This window comes from Ovis aries, chromosome X (assembly GCF_016772045.2).
Source record: "Ovis aries strain OAR_USU_Benz2616 breed Rambouillet chromosome X, ARS-UI_Ramb_v3.0, whole genome shotgun sequence".
NCBI classification, from domain to species: Eukaryota; Metazoa; Chordata; class Mammalia; order Artiodactyla; family Bovidae; genus Ovis; species Ovis aries.
Window position 1 is genome coordinate 99,218,382 of NC_056080.1, and position 17,477 is coordinate 99,235,858.

Below are 17,477 nucleotides of genomic sequence, written 5' to 3' on the forward strand. Positions count from 1 at the left end.
CATAGCCCATTCAGGGATTCATAAATAGTTCAGGATGGCTGGGATATCAAGTGTCAAGAGTTGAGGTGTGAAAGACTGGCAGGAGCTGAATCACGAAAGACCTTGCATGTTGGGGAAGGGAGTTTAGACTTTTTCCTGAAAGCAAATGAAGCCATAGAAAGCCTATAAGCAGGGGCTTGACATCAGAATTTCTATTTTAGCATGACTGGTCTAGACTACAGAGGTCCGGGAAGGTCAGATAAGAAGGCCACTGAGGTTATTCAGGCACTAAGAATGCAGGGCCTAATCTAAGACAGCAAAGATAGGGAGAGAGGGAGATTTTTTAGAAAGTATTATCTTGTAAAAGAATTTGGTGACTGGGAGCAAGGGAGATGAAAAACTAAGAAAAACCTAACGTGACTTGGCAACTAGGTGGATAAGCTGGGCCAGTGAGTGAGGCAGGGGACAGATTTCTAGGGGAAATGCGCAGCTTCATTTTGGACATGTTGAGTTTGATGTACCTGTGATACATGCACAGTTGAGTATGTGGGATCTGGACCTCAAGGAAGGGGGAGGGTCTGGGCTGGTGATATATACTTGGCAGTCATAAGATGGTTGAAGTCAAGTGCAGAAGGGATTACCTAGGGAGCAAACAAAGTGAGAAGAGGACTATGGATATATGCCCAGAGTTTTATGCCAAAATTAAGGGGCTGGTAGAGGAGGAGGAGAGGAGAAGGCGATGGCACCCCACTCCAGTACTCTTGCCTGGAAAATCCCATGGATGGAGGAGCCTGGTCGGCTGCAGTCCATGGGGTTGCTAAGAGTCGGACACGACTGAGCGACTTCACTTTCACTTTTCACTTTCCTGAATTGGAGAAGGAAATGGCAACCCACTCCAGTGTTCTTGCCTGGAGAATCCCAGGGATGGGGGAGCCTGTTGGGCTGCCATCTATGGGGTCGCACAGAGTCGGATATGACTGAAGCAACTTAGCAGCAGCAGCAGCAGAGGAAGAGAAGATGATGAAGGAGTCTAAGAAAGAAAAGCCACAGGCATAGGAAGAACTGAGGAGGAAGTGATGAAAACTAGTAAATGCTGCAGCAAAGTCAAGGAAGACAAGCATTAAGAAGTGTCGATTGGGTTTGGCAACAAGGAGGTCACAGGTGACCTTGGTAAGAGCAATTTCAGTGAAGTAGTGGAGGCAGAAGCTAGGCCAGAGTGGGAAGTGATAAAGCAGAAATGGGGAGTGCCGGAGCAGTAGTTGGCTGGGAATGGAGGAGGAAGCAGCAGAGATGAAGGATCCTTCTCGTCAACTTATAGTCACATGTAATTTTTTTTTTAAACGAGCAGCAATGAGTAACTGGTAACCAGTACAATGACATTGACTCTAAAAAACATTTTAACAAAGATTCAGATATTTGAAACAACATGATGGACATTGAGGGCATTATACTAGGTGAAATAAGTTGGACAGAGAAAGACAAATACTGTATTCTCTTTTATGTGGAATCTTAAAAAGAATAAAACAAAAAACAAGCTCAATAGATACAAGCTCTGGTGGTTGCCAGAGGCAGGTAGAAAAGGATGGGAGAAATGGGTAAAAGGGCATAAATTTATTTAAAATTTAATAAATAATAAATGAAAGATTTGATCTTGCTGTTTAGTCACTAAGTTGTGTCCAACTGATCCCATAGACTGTAGCCCACCAGGCTCCTCTGTCCATGGGATTTCCCAGGCAAGAATACTGGAGTGGGTTGCCATTTCCTTCTCCAGGGGATTTTCCAATCCAGGGATTGAACCCAGGTTTCCTGCACTGGAAGGCAGATTCTTTACCACTAAGCTACCAGGAAAAGATACACTCTGAAAATATCTCACCTCCAAAAAACAAAATTAAAAAGTGATGGCTGGATATCAACTGTGTTTGATAAACATAACCTGGGAGAGAAAAGGTTATCACTCCACAGTCATTCTGTCTATATGATATAGAAATAGCTCTTTTTTCTACTATCTCACAAGACCTCCTAATTAAGAGGCTCAGTAGTACTAAGTTGTCCCCTTACATTGATGCATAAAAATCACAGTTAAGCTATTACAACCAGCAATAATATCAGCATAAATTCTTTCCTTATCCCCAAGCCTAACTGTGTAAGGAAGAGTACCCACAGGTTCTACTGCACCCCAACCCAATGCTGAAATGTCACTGTGTGTCCTGAGGAGGGCTCAGCACTCAGACAAATCTTATACCCTGGCAGTTAAAAACCAGCAAGGAGAATAATTACCTAGGTTGCAAAAAAATCAGATCTTCTTATTACAGCATCAGACAGCTGAAAAAATTAGAATTTCTTTGAATAAAGTTGACAGATCAAGTTAACTTGGGCTCTGTGAAAGGTCAAATCCTAATCATGGAGTTAAGGCAATTCTCAGTAAAGAGGGAAGTACACAAAAGGAGTGCTTTGTTAAGGGGATAAGGCAGAAAATTCTCGCTTCCTACACAGAGGCACAAAAAATATTGATATCATGACATTTAAAATTACCACCGTCAGGCAACAAAGTATACAACCACAAAGAGATATCTTTCACAAGAGACAAGCCCCTCCCCTCCTACACATTTCTGACCCTCTTGTGCTGGAGACCCTCCCAAGGACTGAGGACTCAGGCCCTCTGGACCCAAGGCCCAACCACTGTATGAGTCCCATAGTGGAAACTGTTTTTTTTAATGGATTTCAGCACATCCTTCCAGCTTATCATACCAGAAGCCTCTGATAGTCAAAAATATGGAAGAAACATCACTGGGGTATTAAGTATGGCCAAAATTGATAAAGATATCTACGGATTAAAAGTATACGCATATTTGTATATGTGTGTATACGTATGTAACATTTATCTGCTTCTTGAAGAATGCTGTTAGATTCTGTTTTAAAAGCTAAGCCAACTATTATGAATCTCAGTCATTATTTTCTCATCTATAAAATGGGGATAAATGACTTTCCCAACATTATTTGGCATTGACCAAACCAGAATTTAAAATCGGCATTTTCTATTTCCAAAGTCTCTATAATTTTCTTATCACCTCCTGGCTCTCATGTCACTAACTTGTTCTCTGGTGGTTATGTCTCCATTCTCTCATGGTTTCCCTCACAACTCACTTTAAAACCCCTGTAACTTTAAGTGTTAACTCCCTTCATATCTGATCTTATGAAATTTAATTTAACATAGTGAAGGAGAAAAAGCACAAGTTTGGAGGGCAGACAGAAGCATCAATTCTGGCTCCATCAAGCTCTAGTCTGTGATTCTAGCGTAGATAATCTCTCATTGAACCTCAGTTTCCTCATACGTAGTGATGATACTACTAACATAGTTCATTTTCATAAATAAGCTTTACCTCTTCAACATGAGGTAATATGGTTTAAGGGGCTAAGAGAATAGGACTCTGAGGCTGACTGACTGAACTTAATACTTACAAATTATGTGATTTCAGGCAGGTCACTGAACCTCCCTGTGCCCCAATTTCCTCATCTGTAAAATGGGAAAGATAATAGTACCCATCTTACAGGGTCATTATGATGTCATTATGACCATCTAGCAGTGTCTAACATTATAATGCTCAGTAAACACTTCCTATTCAGTCACTAGATTGTAAGTGCTTTGTGGGCAGGGATGATGACTCATCTGTATTTCCCATCATGTCTCATACATCAAAGACAATAAATATTTATTGATGAATCACATTAGTTAAACTTGGGACTCTGGATGCTGTAGTTTCAGGCATAATAAGTACTGCTTCCTTGCTTTTTGCTTTTTATACCATCTAAAAGCACACTGTAGTTTTCAGACTTACTAACAGTGACTCACTTTGAAGCTTCTTAAGCAAACTAGCCCAATGAACAGAACACTTGGGTACTTCAACACTGTGTTTGTAACTAGGCTCTATTATAATCTAGAAAGTGACTACGTCGGCAATTTAATCTCGCTTTCTTTTTTTACCCTTGCTTCTCAAAAAGGTAAAGGAGAGGCTTATTTTAAGCAGCATTTTTCCAGGATTTAGGTAGCTAAATCATCAGTGGACTGAATCTTGGTGATCTGGACAATCCCAGAGTAAGAAGTCTTTTCATCGGGAAGTAAAGCTAAAAAATAAAAGAAAGTACTATATTAACATAATAGCTATAATGGTACAAGTTGTAAGAAAAGGCAGATGGTAATTATGACTAGAAAATGTCCTAATTTTCATGGCACTGGAAGTACTTTGAGCCTCACCTATTCTCAAACTGGATTTGGGAGTTGGTCAGGAGGCTGTTCATCCACAGCCCCCGATCACCCATATTGAGAAAATGGGACAGGCTAAAGAATGCCAAGTCATGGCAAATCAACCCGATTTGACACCCAGGTAAATCTCTTTTGCTTTATATTCCACAGGAGACACCCTTGTTTCTTCTTCACAAAACACCAACACTAAGGTACTCCATCACTTTTTATTAACTTAGAAACATCAGGGAAGGAAATCAGTAATCCCACTTTTCTCCTTTAGCCCAAGAATTAGAGGAGGTTAATGATATCAACTACCAAAGAACAAATATTGTCAGGGCAATTCTAAGTCCCTATTTGACTTTTGTAAAAAATACTATGTCTGCCTCTTAACTTACAAGACTGAGTCAATTAAAAGAATCATTCTGAGCTTAACCTGAGAAAATGCAGTTATAACAGCAATAATAATGCAATTGAAACTCTCATTTAATGAGCATTTACTTAGGGGTCAGATACTGAGCTAAAAACATTTCTTCCTCACAATAATGCTACTATCATTGTTCCTAATTTATAGATGACAGTGTAAGAAGGTGAACTTGCCCAAGATCACAGAGCTATTGGCACAGTGAGATAGGAACCCAGGTCTGACTCTAAGGCATGGGCTGGAAATCACGGTGATGGTCTGTTTTGTATGGTACAAGAGCTAAGAATGGCTTTTAAATTTTGAAAGGTTTACAAAAAGAAAACAAAACAAAACAAACATTTTCACAACACAGAAATTGATGTGATCCACAAAGCTGACAATATTTACTCTGTGGCCCCTTACAGAAACAATTTGCAGACCTGTGATCTAACCATCTTGAACCACTTTATCATACTCTCTCTCTATAGGAAAGAGGTTACAGTGATCAGTTCCTTATTTTAACACCATAATACTCATTTGGCATTTAATGGAATTTAAGATCCTTTATTTTCTTTATATGACTTGTCTACCCAAGAAGGGTAAGTTCTTTTAAGGTAGGGATCATATATTTCTTTGTATTTTCTGTGCATAACGTAGTAAGCTGAGTAGCAAATGATTGTTGAGGATAGTAAATAAATCACACACTGTTATACAGAGAAATTAAACAGAGATATACAGTTTATCTGACTAACTCAGCTTAAGGAGTGCTGCAAATAGAATACAAAAACATGAAAAATGAAAACCACCACCCAATATGTCTAAAATCTAAGAATCTTAGGAAGCAGAGATATTCTGCACACAGGCTTAGAATTTTATTCCCTTACAAATGAAAAATAAGCCTGAGTTCCTCCATTTTCCTGATACACACAGCTACCTTTCCTTGCTATGCTACCCTTGAGCTACACATTCCAGAAGTCTGTATTTACTGGAAAGGGATGGGGGTGGGGGGGTGCATGGAGAAATGTCTTTTTATGCCAAGGCTTCTCCCACCCATCTGCAAGTCTGAGACACAAAGCTCAACAAGCTCATCAGTTTAAGCCTGTTTCAAATGAAGATAATCTTCACTCACGAACTGCACAGAAAGGACTGTTTATCTGCCCTCATCTCTCCAGCCATATACGCCCTCCTGGTCATCCTAGATTAAGACAGCAATATGCATCTTTTCCTCTCATGAGTCCCCAAGCAGAGGCCAAAATGCCTCTGAGTCTGTGGTTTGATTTGCCCTTCTCCCCTTATGATCAAAAAATTAAGATAAATAAGAAATCTCAAAAAGAAAGCACACTAAGACACAAGAACTGAAGCCATTTACTCAACAATCTGTCAATAACCTTATGCCATCAGCAAGTCACCCATCGCACTGCATATGCGTGGTGCTCCTAATTACTGTTTGGCGGAACTGTTCTGACCATCCTATAGTACAACACGCTGCTGGAAGATCTTTATCTCTTGTCCTTACCTCGGCACGGCCTGAATTAGAAGGGTCAACCATATGTATTCATATCAGATATCACAAGCCTAGTACAATACATCAAGATGTCATCAAAATTGCCCTAAGCCGCCTTTGGCTTCTTGTTCAGGTTTTTACTTGGGCTACACAGGAGTCAGCTTTTCATTCTCCAAAGACAGGGCATAGCAAGAGCTGGGTGATGGGGAAAGGTGGACTCTGGCTCCAAGGGAACGCCAGATGCTGAGCAGCAGAGATACTGCTGCAGCTTCAATGGACCTTAAACGAACTGACATCCCAGAGAAATGGATAGCTGGGCTGGCTTCCCCTCCCCCAGTCCTCAATCCAATCCGAGACACCGCACCCACTCCCTTTCCATCCTCAGTCCTGGGTCCCGAGCTCGGTAGGCAGAGGCGGAGATGAGGGGTGCGGAAGAAAAAGGAGGTGGGGTCGGAGGGAAAATGTGTGGACTGGCAGAGGAAAGGGGGGCGCGAGGCCGAGAAAACGGGGGACGAGGCTTAGGAAAAAATGGGGTGAGGCAGAGAAACGAGGCGTGAAGCAAGAAAAAAAGGGGGCGACGGAGAGAAACGGAGATCCGGGAGAAAGGCGAGGCAGAAAATGGAAGCAATGGGAAGGGGAGCCGTACGTAGGCCGAGCAGAGCCAGGAGAGGTGATGCAGCCGGCGGACAGAGAAAGGGGGAGCGCCCGGGGCAGACACGGGGTTGAGACACTTGCCATAAATCATAGCCAGGCCGGTTTCGTGCAAGAAGCGGGCCCGGCGGTGCTTGAAGAGCCAGATCGTGAGAATGGTAAGCGTGAGCAGCAGGATGAAGATGAGCAGGTTGGCGCTGTCCTGCCGGTGGCTCTCCTCAGCTTGCTTCTCTGACACGATTTCCTCGTCCATGGCTCTCGCTTCTCCGCCAGCGCCGTCCGAAGCCCCGGCCCAGCCAAAGACTCCCACTGCGAGAAGTAACCAGAGCGGCCGCGTGAGCCGGCGGGCCCGGGGGCCGCCGCCGTCGACGCCGCGGCGGAAGGGCGCCCGCAGCCAGCCGCGTCGAGCCATGACTCCCCCCACCGCCCGCCCCACTCCTCACCCGCAGCCGCCCGCTGTCGGACCACTCCCCGAGGGCTCACGGGAAAGGGGCGGGGCCCCAGGGAAGCCGTCGGAGCGCGCGCCGCCGCCGCCGCTCTTAAAGCGGACGCGCCACTCCCAGCTCGGTGGGCCCTATGACTTTGGCCTTCTGTCCCCCGCCACATCAGCTTACCCCCAGGCTCCGCTGCCAGGGAATGAAAGGCCGTCGAATCTAGTCCACCGCCTTCTGGAAAAGAAACCTGGGTTCAGAGTAATCAAAGCAGTAGCAGATTGCGCTCAGTCTAGTTTGATCCTATTCTTAAAGGTCTCAGAGGAATGGATCTTTCATAACCCATCTCAACATTGTCCCCCAGTGTCCCTTAACAGGATAAGAAGTTGTCCTCTTGGGAAGGTCCTAAATCTCCATCTTTAATTTAAATTGGATTCTCCTTGTTGTGTCCTCAAAGGGGGGAAAAATAGCACTGTAATAGTTCATAAATAATTGACTCAAAGGCAAGGATTCTGCGTGTGTCTTTATGCTCGGTTTTCTTTACACGTAAACATCCGATCTAAGTCATCTCTTAAAGATTAACTCCTCAATCTCGCAAAGATTCAGTCGGTTTGTGCTCAAATTTCCCTTTGCTCTAGTCTCCTCCCTCCCCAGGAAGAAATCTTCTGTGATGTGATTTGTTTCTCCTTTTCCTCTTGCTCCTTTCCTCTGCCATCTTAAAGGAGATTTCCCCAGCTCAGAAGCCACCTTTAACACGATATCTCATCTCTCTTTTTCAAAGAGTATTTTCCCTGTTCTCAGCCTCTCAACCTTGCACCCAGAATTTTCACAGTTCTCACCACTCTGAGAACAGTGGATTTCTATTTTCTCCCTTCCTCTCAGATCACTCATTAGTCTTTGTGGGCTTTTTGTTCTCTCTAGACTTTCTCTAGATGTTTCATTTCTACTTCTGCAGGAATGAACTCCAGTTCCAAGACCTGACCTGCTACTATCCCTCAGGCCTCTACCTGTTGGATCGTGAACATATATATGCTGGTGAGACTACTACCAATTGCCAAAATTAAGAATATTTTTAAAAGTTATTTAGCTGTGCTGGGTCTTAGTTGTGGTATGTGGGATCTAGTTCCCTGACCAGGGATTGAACCCAGGCCGCCTGCATTGGGAGTGTGGAGTCTTAGCCACTGGATCACCAGGGAAATCCCCTAGAAATGTTTTTGAATGAGCTCATTTCACCCCTACCAACACATGTTCTTTGTCATTTTTTTCATACTGTTGATGATACTAGCTATCCATCCAATTCCTATCATACTGCCTAGAAGTCATGACTCTCAAACGTTTTCATCCCATGGCCATATAACCTCTTTGCTAACACAAACAACATCCAGGCAACTCCCAGCTGTCCCGATGTGGATTCACTCCCATTAACCAGTTAAGATGGTAAGCTTAAAAATAAGAAAGTTCTGGAATGGTGCTTATCTTGGAGTTCTGGCCCTGTTGGGTCAGAATCTGTGCCAGTGACTGTGAACCCATTTTCTCCTCTTAGTACCTGGGTCTGCCCCTGTCTTCCCAATTTCATGGCTGCTTGTCCCTATACCCTGCCTCCGGCCTAACCACACTGCCCTGTACACACAAGGCTGCGCTGTGTAGAAACAAAAAACCCAAGTGAGAATCATTCCCAGTGTCTCCACTGCCTCCCTCCCCAGACCTATCTCTGTCATCCCAGGAGACCTAGCAAATGAGCAGCCCAACTTCTTCAGGCCTAACCACCCAATCCAAGGCTCTTTTTGCCCCAGTACAAAACCATTTTTTATTCTAGTGTTTGGAACTTAAGGAAAAAAAAAAAAAGTCACAGACTGCTCGCTTGACTACAATCAGCAGAATTCTCCAAGCTCCAGACTCTACCTCTGATTACATGGCCCCAGCAACTTAGTGTCTTCCCCTACCCCCTCCCTAGCAACGTCTTTATAGCAGGGTTCCAGAAGGAGTGTTGAGAGGGCAATAACTCTGTCAGGCAGGCCACCTCCTAGCAGGGGAGCCCTTGGCTCCCCTCAGAGTATACTTCTCTTTCAACTCAACACTACCTGGTGTGACTCTTGCCCTCCATTTTTCCTCTCACTGCTGCTCCCCCTGCCAGTTCTTGTCATGTGCCTTCTGGAATGCCCTCCATTAGGAACAAAGTACCCAACGCTCTCAGTTGCTGCATGATGCCGGCTACATCTCCCCCTTTCCCCAGTCCCTGAATCTTGCCCAGCACATCACATGCTCTGCAGCTGTTTCAAGTGGAGGCTGCTTATTTCCTCACCACTCCACAGTCCTACACACACACACACACACACACACACACACACCTCTCACCACTCCACAGTCCTACACACACACACACACACACACACACACACACACACACACACACACACACACACCCCTCACCACTCCACAGTCCTACACACACACACACCTCATGCCCTGTATCAGGTTGCCTGAAGGAGGAGCTGGCACTCCACTGCTACCCATTGATTGCATTCCAAGCTCCTGACTGCCCCACCCTGCCCTGAACACTAACACCCTCTCCTTCCCTGGTCCTTGAACGATTTCCTGATCACTCTCACACATTCAGCAAGGACTTGGGTATCTGGTTCACAACTTCCTCTCCCCTCCCTCCCCTCTCCACCTCCAAACCTACGCTCCCTGAGCCCCGCCTTCGAAGCTCAAACAGGTAAGTCACCTGGAATTCGAGCCCTGCCTCCATTTTTACTAGGAGAATCAAGATCCTCAAAAATACAGTCTTCACTGTCTTCACCCTGCAGTCAGTCTCTTTCAGTATGCCATCAGTGCCCATGCCTTCCTCCTCCTCTTCAGCCCCAGTGCAAGTGGTGTTCCCTCCTCCCTTATGAAGCACGCCTCAGTCTACACCCAGCATTCCACCACACGCTTCCTGCCTCTTTCAGGGTCTACTACTCCAAGAATCATCTTCCTCCACCATATTCAGCGGCTCCTTCTTCACCACCCTTTCTGTTTTCCAAAACCACTTTCAGGGACTTTCCCAGCAGTCCAGTGGTTAAGACTCTGCCTTCCAACGCAGGCGGTGCAGGGTTCGATCCCTGGTGGGGAACTAAGGTCCCACATGCCAAGGGATGCAGCCAAAAATTAAACACACACACACACACACACTTTCAGGTTTCTCTTCTAGGAAACAGCTTCCCCCACCCCCCATCCACACCCACCTCTACTACTAGCACATTTCTCTCCTCCCATTCAGACCGAGTTTCTCAAGAGTCCTCTATACTCCCATCCACTAGTCAGCCAGCCAAACTGGCCTGCCCCTGTTTTGCTATGACCTGCTGTGAAGCATGCTTTTAACATTTTTTTAGTGGCTGAAAAAAATCAAAAGAAGACTGTTTTCTGACATGTGAAATCCAGTGCAATTCATACTTCAGTGTCCACCAGTAAAAGTTTATTGGACACGGCCAAACACATTAGTCTACGGATTGTCTGCAGCAGCTTTGCAGACATAATATCAGCTTTGGTATTATCTCTATTCTAGGGGCCAGATGCCATTGTGGGTGTGTGCTAAGTTGCTTCAGTCATGTCTGGCTCTTTGTGACTCTATGGACAGTAGCCCACCAGGCTCTTCTGTCCATGGGATTCTCCAGGCAAATATACTGGAGTGGGCTGCTATGGCCTCCTCCAGGGGATCTTCCTGACCCAGGGATTGAACTGGTGTCTTTTAAGTCTCCTGCATTGGCAGGTGGGTTGTTTACCCCTAGAGCCACCTGGGAAGCCCCTGTCTGTGACAGCTTTGGGACTACAAGACAGAATTGGGTGGTTAAAAAACAGACGATATATAGTCTGCAAAGCCTCCAGTATTTACCACTTGGTCCTTTACAGGAAATTTTGCTGAATTTGCCTTGGCCACCGCCAATCATTATACTTTTATCAGAGGGATCTTTCTGAAGCACAAGTCTGATTATATATACCATGTGTCTGCATGCTGTGTTGTTTCAGTCATGTCCACTCTTTGGGACACTGTGGACCATAGCCTGCCAGGCTCCTCTGTCCATGGGATTCTCCAGGCAAGAATACTGCAATGGGTTGCCATGCCTTCCTCCAGGGGATCTTCCCAACCCAGGGACCAAACCTGTGTCTCTTATGTCTCCTGCATTGGCAGGTGGGTTCTTACCACTAGTGCCTCCTGGGAAGCCCTATATATACCACAGCCCTGCTCCAAACCCTCCACTGATCCCATGGCTTTCAGTTCTGGCTCCTTAGCTTGCCACACAAAGATCCACACATCCTGACTCCAGACAGCTTCTTCACCATATAGCCTGCCTTTCTCCCACAAATATACTGTGCTTCAGACTTTCTGAACTCCTTGTTAGTTTCCTGGAAGCTTCATGTGCTCTCATGCGCCTTGCCATGCTCTTCCTCTGATTGGAGAGTCTTTCAACCCATTCCTCACCTAACTAACTTCTCATCTGACAAAACTCAGTTTAAAGGTCACCAAACATGGTACTGTCGACTAAAAAAAAAAATGTACAATGTGAGGGTTGTGAGTTAAGGTTTCTTTGGGGCAATATGAGGACTGCAGTCCAGGAGACAGCACCTCAGATAGCTCTGAGAAACTGCTCCAAAGAGGTGGTGGGGACAGACAGTATATATGTGATTTTGGTAAAAGGACAGTACATGCAATCAAGCACATATTTTTTGTAAAAAATTTCTGCTGGTCTCATGAAGTTTCCACTAGTCATGAGAAACAATTGTCACCAAGAAGGATTTTTAGTGCTTTTCTAGATATGAGGAGATACAAGAATTGGGCTCATAAAATTACCTCCTGAGAATGTCTATCTGAGGACCTGTCCTGCCAGTTTTCCCAGAGCACAGAGTACCTCATTTCTGCTCTCCACCCTGAATTCCTTTGGGGGTGTTGAAGGTCAGCAGCTGCAGCAGCACATGATTTAATCCTTGATAGTGGTAGATGGCAACCACCCATGGCAAGTGCCAATTTGTAGTTGACAGTACATATATACTATGGAATATTACTCAGCATAAAAAGGAACAAATCTGAGTCAGTTCTAGTTAGGTAGATGAGGCTAGAGCCTATCATACAGAGTGAAGCAAGCCAGAAAGGGAAAACCAAATATTGTATTTTAACACATATATACGGAATCTAGAAAAATAGTACTGATGAACCTATTTGCAGGGCAGGAATAGAGATGCAGACATAGAGAACAGATTTGTGGATACAATGGTGAAAGGAGTTAGTGTTGGTTGCTCAGTCATGTCCCACTCTTTGTGACCCCATGGATTGTAGCCCACCAGGCTCCTCTCTTCATGGGATTCCCCAGGCAAGAACACTGGAGTGGGTTGCCATTTCCTCTTTCAGGGGATCTTCCTGACCCAGGGATCAAAACCAGAGCTTCTGCATTGCAGGCAGATTCTTTACAGTCTGAGCCACCAGGGAAACCCAAGGAGAGAGTGAGACGGAATTGAGAGAGTAGCATTGAAACATATACACTACCGTGTGTAAAATAGATAGCCAGTGGGAAGTTGCTGTATAGCATGGGGAGCTCAACCCAGTGCTCTGTAACAACCTAGAGGGGTGGGATGGAGTGGGGGATGCAAGGGCAGTTCATGAGGGAGGGAACCTATGTAAACTCATGGCTGACTGTAAGGCAGAAATCAACACAACATTGTAATTATCCTCCAGTTTAAAAAAAAAAAAAAGGCCATCAAGCTTTCCACGATGCCCTCAGGCTGAGTTAGGGGCTCCTTGTATGGTCTTTCAGAGTACCACCCCTTGCCTCCTGCAAATCCCTCTCTTAGCCCTCCTGAAATATTATGTTTGATTTACATGTTTCTTACACCATGTATAAGGCTGCGATAGCACAGGACCGGCTGGGAGGAGTACCCTGTGCCCGAGGCGAGGGGCGGCGGCCGGGAGAAGCCACCCCATGTCCAAGGAACGTTGGCTGCGCAGGCACAGGAGAGCCTAGAGGATCTATCCCACGTTGAAGGTCAGGAAGGGTGGCGGTGAGGAGATACCTTTTGTCCAAGTTAAGGAGCAGTGGCTGCACTTTGCTGGAGCAGCCGTAAAGAGATACCCCACGCCCAAGGTAAGAGAAATCCAAGTAAGATGGTAGGTGTTCCAAGAGGGCATCAGAGGGCAGACACACTGAAACCATAATCACAGAAAACTAGTCAATCTAATCACACTAGGACCACAGCCTTGTCTAACTCAATGTAACTAAGCCATGCCCGGGGGACAACCCAAGACAGGCGGGTCATGGTGCAGAGGTCTGACAGAATGTGGTCCACTGGAGAAGGGAATGGCAAACCGCTTCAGTATTCTTGCCTTGAGAACCCCATGAACAGTATGAAAAGGCAAAATGATAGGATACTGAAAGAGGAACTCCCCAGGTCAGTAGGTGCCCAACACGCTACTGGAGATCAGTGGAGAGATAACTCCAGAAAGAATGAAGGGATGGAGGCAAAGCAAAAACAATACCCAGTTGTGGATGTGACTGGTGATAGAAGCAAGGTCCGATGCTGTAAAGAGCAATATTGCATAGGAACCTGGATTGTCAGGTCCATGAATCAAGGCAAATTGGAAGTGGTCAAACAAGAGATGGCAAGAGTGAATGTCAACATTCTAGGAATCAGGGAACTAAAATGGACTAGAATGGGTGAATTTAACTCAGATGACCATTATATCTACTACTGCAGGCAGGAATCCTCAGAAGAAATGGAATAGCCATCATGGTCAACAAAAGAGTCTGAAATGCAGTACTTGGATGCAGTCTCAAAAATGACAGAATGATCTCTGTTCATTTCCAAGGCAAACCATTTAATATCACAGTAATCCAAGTCTATGCCCAAACCAGTAACGCTGAAGAAGCTGAAGTTGAATGGTTTTATGAAGACCTACAAGACCTTTTAGACATAACACCCAAAAAAGATGTCCTTTTCATTTTAGGGAACTGGAATGCAGAAGTAGGAAGTCAAGAAACACCTGGAGTAACAGGCAAATTTGGCCTTGGAGTACAGAATGAAGCAGGGCAAAGACTAATAGAGTTTTGCCAAGAAAACACACTGGTCATAGCAAACACCCTCTTCTAACAACACAAGAGAAGTCTCTACACATGGACATCACTAGATGGTCAACACCAAAATCTGATTGATTATATTCTTTGCAGCCAAAGATGGAGAAGCTCTATACAGTCAGCAAAAACAAGACCAGGAGCTGACTATGGCTCAGATCATGAACTCCTTATTACCAAATTCAGACTCAAATTGAAGAAAATAGGGAAAACCGCTAGACCATTCAAGTATGACCTAAATAAAATCCCTTATGATTATACAGTGGAAGTGAGAAATAGATTTAAGGGCCTAGATCTGATAGAACTATGATGAACTATGGAATGAAGTTTCGAGACATTGTACAGGAGACAGGGATCAAGACCATCCCCATGGAAAAGAAAAGCAAAAAAGCAAAAGGCTGTCTGGGGAGGCCTTACAAATAGCTGTGAAAAGAAGAGAGGTGAAAAGCAAAGGAGAAAAGGAAAGATATAAGCATCTGAATGCAGAGTTCCAAAGAATAGCAAGGAGAGATAAGAAAGCCTTCCTCAGCGATCAAGGCAAAGAAATAGAGGAAAACAACAGAATGGGAAAGACTAGAGATCTCTTCAAGGAAATTAGAGATACCAAGGGAACATTTCATGCAAAGATGGGCTCAATAAAGGACAGAAATGGTATGGACCTAACAGAAGCAGAAGATATTAAGAAGAGGTGGCAAGAATACACAGGAGAACTGTACAAGGAAGATCTTCACGACCCAGATAGTCACAATGGTGTGATCACTCACCTAGAGCCAGACATCCTGGAATATGCAGTCAGGTGGGCCTTAGAAAGCATCACTACAAACAAAGCTAGTGGAGGGGATGGAATTCCAGTTGAGCTATTTCAAATCCTGAAGGATGATGCTGTGAAAGAGCTGCACTCAATATGCCAGCAAATTTGGAAAACTCATCAGTGGCCACAGGACTGGAAAAGGTCAGTTTTCATTCTAATCCCAAAGAAAGGCAATGCCAAAGAATGCTCAAACTACCTCACATTTGCACTCATCTCACATGCTAGGAAAGTAAAGCTCAAAATTCTCCAAGCCAGGCTTCAGCAATACGTGAACTGTGAACTCCCTGATGTTCAAGCTGGTTTCAGAAAAGGCAGAGGAACCAGAGATCAAATTGCCAACATCCGCTGGATCATGGCAAAAGGAAGAGAGTTCCAGAAAAACATCTATTTCTGCTTTATTGACTATGCCAAAGCCTTTGACTGTGTGGCTCACAATAAACTGTGGAAAATTCTTCAAGAGATGGGAATACCAGACCACCTGACCTGTGTCTTCAGAAATCTGTATGCAGGTCAGGAAGCAACAGTTAGAACTGGACATGGAACAACAGACTGGTTCCAAATAGGAAAAGGAGTACGTCAAGGCTGTATATTGTCACCCTGCTTATTTAACTTCTGTGCAGAGTACATCATGAGAAACGCTGGACTGGATTCCAAGCTGGAATCAAGATTGCTGGGAGAAATATCAATAACCTCAGATATGCAGATGACACCACCCTTATGGCAGAAAGTGAAGAGGAACTAAAAAGCCTCTTAAGAAAGTGAAATTGGAGAGTGAAAAAGTTGGCTTAAAGCTCAACATTCAGAAAATGAAGATCATGGCATCCGGTCCTATCACTTCATGGGAAATAGATGGGGAAACAGTGGAAACAGTGTCAGACTTTATTTGGGGGGGCTCCAAAATCACTGCAGATGGTGATTGCAGCCATGAAATTAAAAGACGCTTACTCCTTGGAAGAAAAGTTATGACAAACGTAGACAGCATATTGAAAAGCAGAGACATTACTTTGCCAACAAAGGTCCATCTAGTCAAGGCTATGGTTTTTCCAGTGGTCATGTATGGATGTGAGAGTTGGACTGTAAAGAAGGATGAGCACCGAAGAATTGATGCTTTTGAAGTGTGGTGTTGGAGAAGATTCTTGAGAGTCCCTTGGACTGCAAGGAGATCCAACCAGTCCATTCTGAAGGAGATCAGCCCTGGGATTTCTTTGGAAGGAATGATGCCAAAGCTGAAACTCCAGTACTTTGGCCACCTCATGCGAAGAGTTGACTTGTTGGAAAAGACTCTGTTGCTGGGAAGGATTGGGGGCAGGAGAAGAAGGTGATGACAGAGGATGAGATGGCTGGATAGCATCACCAACTCGATGGACGTGAGTCTGAATGAACTCCGGGAGTTGGTGATGGACAGGAAGGCCTGGCGTGCTGCTATTCATGGGGTCGCAAAGAGTCAGACATGACTGAGCGACTGAACTGAACTGAACTATACCATGTCATGAGTATCTTGAGGGCAGGAAGCAAGTATTACTTATTTCTTTCCTGACAGCCACTAGCCCAACACCTAACCAAAATAGGTACTCAATTACAACATATCTGAGCATCCGTGTATGTCTCTTCTATTTCCTTGAGTACCAAGGAAATCTCCATGTTTGCAGGTGACGTTCAGTTCCCATAAGTATTTAGATTCAGTTCAAGGACAAACTGAAAGAGGACTTTACGGTATTGAGTACGTAGTAAATGCTCAGGAAGGACTTACTGATTGAAAAGTATGCATAAGTTTAGTCCAGTGTTTGTGGCAGTCCTTGGTTCTTTGGAGATGCATGATAAACACTGATTTAGTTAATTCACATATTGAGGGAAAGGCTGAAAAGCTAAGTTGAGGCCATATTGTGGAAAGTCTTAATGCCCCAGAAAACTTTAACTCATTCACTCCCCTGCTCAAAACCTCACCAATATTAATTTGTCAACAGATAGGGGAATAAGCATAGAAGGCAATGGCACCCCACTCCAGTACTCTTGCCTGGAAAATCCCATGGACGGAGGAGACTGGTAGGCTGCAGTCCATGGGGTCGCTGAGAGTTGGACATGACTCAGTGACTTCACTTTCACTTTTCACTTTCATGCATTGGAGAAGGAGATGGCAACCCACTCCAGTGTTCTTGCCTGGAGAATCCCAGGGACGGGGGAGCCTGGTGGGCTGCTGTCTCTGGGGTCGCGCAGAGTTGGACACGACTGAAGCGACTTAGCAGCAGCAGCAGTAGCAGGGGAATAAGCCAATTGCAGAGATGGGCAACAGGGGAGACAAGTGAAAAGGTTGGAAAGGTAGTCTTGCTGAAAAGTAGTGAGGCCTTCATTTAAAGGCTGCAG

At 44.8% G+C, this 17,477-nt stretch overlaps 1 protein-coding gene across 1 annotated transcript in view; it reads right to left on the reverse strand.

Moving 5' to 3' along the window:
- The window catches only part of SLC9A6 (solute carrier family 9 member A6), a 50,572-nt gene extending 43,381 nt beyond the window's left edge, over positions 1-7,191 (reverse strand). Inside the window, exon 1 of the mRNA XM_015105011.4 lies at positions 6,862-7,191. Coding sequence (XP_014960497.2) covers positions 6,862-7,189 — 328 coding nt within the window. The 5' untranslated portion in view covers positions 7,190-7,191. The remainder of the gene's footprint in view (positions 1-6,861) is intronic.
- Between the last annotated feature and the right edge of the window lie 10,286 nt (positions 7,192-17,477).